The 6,311-nt window shown below is 35.8% G+C and overlaps 1 protein-coding gene across 3 annotated transcripts in view; it reads right to left on the reverse strand.

Annotated features, from left to right (window-relative positions):
• LOC113808952 (microtubule-associated protein futsch) overlaps window positions 1-2,015 on the reverse strand; it is a 10,053-nt gene extending 8,038 nt beyond the window's left edge. For 2 of the 3 annotated variants that reach the window (XR_011399777.1, XM_070142664.1), the window contains exon 1: window positions 1,747-2,015. Coding sequence is in view for 2 of the 3 variants with exons in the window: in XM_070142664.1 (XP_069998765.1) it covers window positions 1,747-1,830 (84 nt within the window). In the remaining variant the exon portion in view is untranslated. The remainder of the gene's footprint in view (window positions 1-1,746) is intronic. The other variant, XM_070142665.1, reaches the window with a different exon arrangement.
• Window positions 2,016-6,311: the final 4,296 nt, after the last annotated feature.

A 6,311-nucleotide genomic window follows, 5' to 3' on the forward strand; every position in this document is an offset into this window, starting at 1 on the left:
ACTGATTCTTTCTTTGTTGGCAAATCCCCAGACTGATCTACAAGCTGTATATTGCCAGAATATATGGGGTGGAAGTTTCATGTCCAATTGCCAATGTTGATAGCACGGAGGCTATGGCAAGCACTTGTAGATGTTTAGCATGGATTAAAACAACAATAAATGGTCAGTAAACACAGCAAGCACTCTGTTGATACTAAAATAAACAGTATGCTTAATATGGCTATTTTAGTATGATTAAATTTCATACTTTATGAATAGGATATCTTCTTCCCTGTTCTTACCCTGCAGTCTTCATGGTATACTTTATGTCATTCTAGAAACTGGGATCAAGGCAAATGTTACTGAGACACCAGCAATGGCTTTCAAAACAAGAATTTTCATGTAATGGTTGACAGTGTTCGATTCAGATCCATATGATTTATTTACACAGTGCTTTACAATAATCTGCCCTATGTGTGTTTTTGCCAGCGCAAGGTTCGACTGGCTGACAGCGACCATTTAGTTACAGAGAGCTGGTGAAAATTGTTTCACTTTCAGTGTCGTGTTGATTCTGGGTAATACAGTGGCAACAAAGAACGGACTTTAGTAACCATCCCAGTTTGATATCTAAGCCAATCAAGTGCCCCAAATGCCCCTACAAAAAGTGAAAAAAATGAAGAAATCCAGACAACAGAAAGAAGCAAATGAAAGTTTGGTGTTTCCAGATATAAAGGTTTATTCTATATGGTTATTTTTTATGGTATGGATGCAGCTCTGTCTTGCAGTGCATACCAAGGCGAAAAGAATGTTTCCTGGGGGGTGTTGGAAGGCAGAGCCCCCAGTCAATCCTCCCCTCAGCACCTAGTCACAGCAAAGTACATTGTTAAATAAAATTTCTGATGTGAACTTAGGTTGATTTATTGGTCAGGATGTATTGTATGAATACCACTGGGGATTTGGATGGTGTGAATTCCCTTAGATTTTACCAAAAGATTGGGTTGGAATTCCATTAAACTTTTAAAATTTTGGTGCATCATTCTGTAGAATTTAAAAGAAGGCGGGCACATCTGTAGAAATTCATTAGCCAATTTTACGCATTTTTGTGGTTTTATACCTAACCTAGTCTACCATCATCTTCTTGTGTCACCGCCGCCATATTGTTTGTGGGCAGTAATACAATTTCAAACGCGCATGTGCAGGATATGGCCGTACAAATAACACCAGTTGGGGTACGGCTGCCGTACCAGTAGTAAGTTTGGATGGATTATACAAAGATATTCTGTTAAATTACCATCTGTTTCAACTATTGTGCTTTTAATCTCCATTTTTGCTATGACTTTTTTCTACATATTCCAAGTCTTATTTTGAAAAAATTGAAACTGCTTACGAGTATAGCAGAAAACCCCCCAATTAGTGTTCTGCCGATGCATGGTGAAACAAACAAGGTGGCAGTGGTTTCAACACAAAACAATTAGATTAGTGTTGGTTGGGTTGGGTTGGTGCTTATTATCCAAAAATAATGCTTATAAGCACATATTCGTATGTGTGCTGTACGCCTAATCGCGAGAACTCGGATACGGCTGCCGTATGCCTAACACCGGTCATTTAAATTCAAAAATAAGAGAATAAGATTTATTGTCAGACCGAGTATGGATTCCACAACTGGTAGCTCTTCGTATTTATACTTGTTATTACTATCAACGGCACGGCCATTTTAGTAAGATTTACCACATAACTTCAAATTTGTTTTTTTTATTACAGTCTTACCTTTTCCTCCTTCCCGTAGAAAGAAGAAAGAGAAAACTTTGTTCCTATAACACTCGTCATATTTACAACCCCTTTTCTCCTCATGCAAAGTATTTCATCCACTTCGTCGCGTTTTTTCTCCTTCCTCTCTTCTTGTTTTCATAAAAAAGGTTGCAAATTTTGGTGGAAAATGGCTCAGTTTGGCTCAATATCTTGTTTTTTTGGTGTTGTTTCCTTGGCGCTCTGCTGATTTTCAAACGCGGACGGACGATATTGTAAACAAAGATGTTGGCAACGGCCTTACTTTTGTATAATTTTATTTTATTTTTATCCTTGCTATTTAAAGAATGATTTGTAAAGGCGACACACTGTATCTTAATAGTATACATTCCATGAACGATTTATTATTAAGATGTCATGAAGTTGTGATAAATTATAAAATAAAATAATAACAGCTAGCGGCAACTGTACATCAAACATTCGAAAATAAGCAAAAGATGCGGACAATGAAAAAATAGTATCAAACTTTTATTCTTGATATGTGTCAAAGCAATAATCATATTTTCTACCTCATAAAATACCTTTTTTTTTGCCATTGATTGAATGTTGAAGTTATTAATATTCAGAAAACTCAACAGATTCGAGACTTTTAGCTCTTTTGAAAAAAAATATTATAGAGATGCTATTATCATTACCATTACCATTATTATTATTATTACTACTACTATTATTATTATTGTTGTTATTATTGCAATTATTATAATTGTTATCATTGTTGTTATTATCATTATTATTATTAACATTATTACTATCATATTGTTATTATTATCATTATCATTATCACTACCTATATCATCATTAGGCTTTATCTGCTGCGTCCTTATCTGAAATTTCTTGCAATTTGGAGATTTTTGCTGCCGAATTTCAAATAATTTCCAGTCTACAGCAGGGCTGGCCACTTTTAAAGAGCAGCATGTCCGCCGTTTTCTAAACATTAAATGAGAAAGAAAACAGATATAAATAATAATATTGAATCATATTTACGTTTTGGACATAATTACATTGTAAAAGATAATTAAAATGTACTTATTCAAAAGTAATGTTTTCACTGCACTACTTAAATCAATATACAATAAATATATCACATAATTCAATAAGGTATCAATACTCAACATAAATAAATAACATATGCATATCTTTATAGAAAATGTATTAGATAAATAACTTACGAAGAGGGTGACATTGCACATGTAAACTTAATCTATCTAAAAAGTATACGACTACTCATAATGAATGTATTGTATAGAATGTATTGCATAGCTGAAGGTGTAGAGTCACTCTATGGGAGTGTGGACCTGCCTTTGGTGATGCCCTGCCGGAAGACCCAGCTGAAGTGACATCGGATGAAATTTCCACCACCATGACGTTCGGACTGTCACATCATATCAGTTCTTACATGATGGTTTCAACAATCTTTATATCTAATTTATTTGAACATGGAAAAAATATTTCTATGTTGCTTTAATCATAATCATTATTCAACAACAATGATAAGAACATTATCAATGATAATAATAATAATAATAATAATAGTAATAATAGTAATAATAATAATAATAATAATAATAATGATAGTAATGATAAATAATAATAATAATAATAATAATAATAATAATAATAATAATGATAGTGATAATAATGATGATAATGATTTTATTATAGTAATAACAATAATTATTAATTATACAAAGGGCGATGTACCTTAATTCATATCTAAAATGTTTGATTGTCAATTTACATTTCCTGATACCTTTGAGCTTGTATCTTTATTCATAACTACCAGTATCACTCCTATTCAAAGATCAGATTGCATTGCAATACTATATACATTTCTAATACGGATTAAACAGCGAGTAGAAAATAATTTTCTCTCTCTCTTTCTCTCTCTCTCTCTCTCTCTCTCTCTCTCTCTCTCTCTCCCTCTCTCTCTCTCTCTCTCTCTCTCTCTCTCTCTCTCTCTCTCTCTCTCTTTCATAGGACGCAGTCACCTGTAATATTCTAAAATGTTTAAAACTTTTATTGCTCATGGGGCGAGGAAATTACCCAGTAGCTTACAATAAAAAGGAAAAAGAAAAAAGAAAAATAGAATGAAAAATAAAAAAAAGAACAATCTTGGCTTAGCGATTTAGCATCAACATTTATGAAGTCGTTCTTAAAACAACAATAAGAAAACAATACAAGTCTCTTCGAAACAATTCACACTACACAGAATTCATAACTTAGAAAATGAATATGATTATCAAAGTTTTATTGTACTGTGGATAGTACCTATTGGTGCTACAATATTTCGTAGAAAAAAAAAAAATTAGTTAATAAGTGATCTAAAATTATAAGTCGCTCTCATTCTCGTGGTAAGTATATGTTCGTCATTCCAATATATAACCTGTTTTCCTTATGTTTCGTGCGTCGGTTTTTCGTGGAAAAGGATAAAAACATGCATTTTGATGTAAGGATAAATTTATATGAATTTGGAGATGGGTAGGGGGGTGGGGGGTTAAAGAAAAGGATTCCCCGAAAAGGACAATGTGAGTTTAGGGAACCATCAGCGAGATTTTTATCGAGAGAATTAAAACTTGGGGACTGAGGCAATCGCACCCAATAACACCTACCACGTGTCCGCCAGCACTCGAGGCCATCCGCTCACAACTCAGTGAAAACGGGTCGGACACGTGAGGATCTCTCAGGGACCTCGTTATATCGAACCGCGATGTGATTCTCGGCTAACAGGGAAAATTAGGGAAAGAGACAGCAGATTTGGTGTCATCTGTGGTACGCTGTTTGCATGGCCTCCGTGATCGTAGCTACAGTGCTGTTCCTTGGTCAGTTTCTTCTTTTGAAACGAGAGAGCTCTGATGTGGCCGTATAATCTGCCCGTGTCGAAAAACGGTTCCTCAGGTAAATTGCTTGTGTTATCATCTACTGTGTTGGGCTTATTATGCTGGTCTGAGGTACTCCAGTGTTTACCAAAATTGTGATTGAAACTATATTTTTTGAAAATTGATATCAATTTGCGATTATCAAGGAACTTGCTACGTAACTTCCTGGTCAAGAAGGAAAAGTTCGTTTTAGTGGATAATTTGTACTCCAATACTAGTATGGCAAACCGTGTCAAAGGCTTCCTAAATATCCGCGGTGATAGATGTTCATATTTATTATTGCAGTGATAATGTTAATATTTATTTTCATATCACACCATTTGGGACAAACACTTTTTTAGTCGCTGGTCACTGTTATTGTTTACATAACTCATGTCGTTGAGTGCCTCTTGCGTCGCGTGATGCAAATCGAGACCATTTTATTATTATTTTTTTTTTTGGAGGGAATGACTTCGGAAAGCACCACAGTCGTGACTTTGAGATTCGCTTGAATTTCTTTTCCTATTATCCCGATTAGAGGAATTATTGAGGTGACGTAAGGTCTATTTGTGGCTTAGGGATAAAAGGTGAGATCAGGGTGACCCTTTCCTTTCGATGTGTATGAGGCGAAAAAAGGTAATTGAATGTAAGGTATAGAAAGGAGTTGTCTACCGTGTGCGTTGGTGGAGCTCTGGTGTTGTGGAGTGGAACTAGTTTTAATGTGCACCGGCAGAGAAAATTGGGAGGATATCTTACTCATATAGTTAGAATTGTGCGAGGCCCGACCCAAAGAATATTCGTATTCTTGACATAAATCTTGAAATAAATGCATGTCTATCAGTCTAGACATGCATATCAACCGGGCAAATAGATGGTTAAATGTATATCTATCAGGTTTATAGATCGATATGCCTTATTTCTACGTCTGTATTTATGAAAATTCATTGGGTTGGGCCTGGCACAATTTTAACAAACCGGCTGAATTAGTCTATAGATTGTGCATTTTTTTTTTTTTTCACAAAGTCCATCAAATTCAGCAAGAGGTTATTTTGACAGTGACACAAAGAGTAGCAAGGTTGGTAGGGCCTTTTTTTTAGGGGGGGAGGGGTGAAATGTGAAATGAGGGGTGAGGGGGGGGTGAATATCCTGGCTGTCTTGTGAATTAGGGTCCAGTGGTGAATCTTATGATGATGCGGGGTCCTAATTCCACTGTGACTCTGGAATGCCGCGATGCCGTATTCTATAGCTATTCGTGATGTGCGTGGCATTCGGCAGGATCAAGCCAGGACGTTCTTCTCGAAAATAGTAGAAAAAAAGTATTACGAAGCGAATAAAATGACCCAACACTGGCTTGAACGACCGTTAAGCATGCCACTTAAGGGTAGACCTACATGCTATAACGGTTCCGGCTCTGCTCGTCGGATCTTCAAAGTCGAACAAGGTCTATATATTTACATATTTATGAATACTTAATACCTTTGAGATAGAGTCATGCGAACAGGACACAAGAAGGAGGTTTTGGGAATCGTCAGTTGGGAGAAATCGTTAATGGCGATTTCGGAACCGTTACTCAGCGTCGGAGCGGAGGATGCCAGTTTTTTTTTTTTTTTTTTTTTTTTTTTTTCAGTGTCCGCTTTGTGCTGGTGGTCGCAAAACGAGGCGCTTCTGTGT

The sequence above is a fragment of the Penaeus vannamei genome, chromosome 29 (assembly GCF_042767895.1).
Source record: "Penaeus vannamei isolate JL-2024 chromosome 29, ASM4276789v1, whole genome shotgun sequence".
NCBI lineage: Eukaryota > Metazoa > Arthropoda > Malacostraca > Decapoda > Penaeidae > Penaeus > Penaeus vannamei.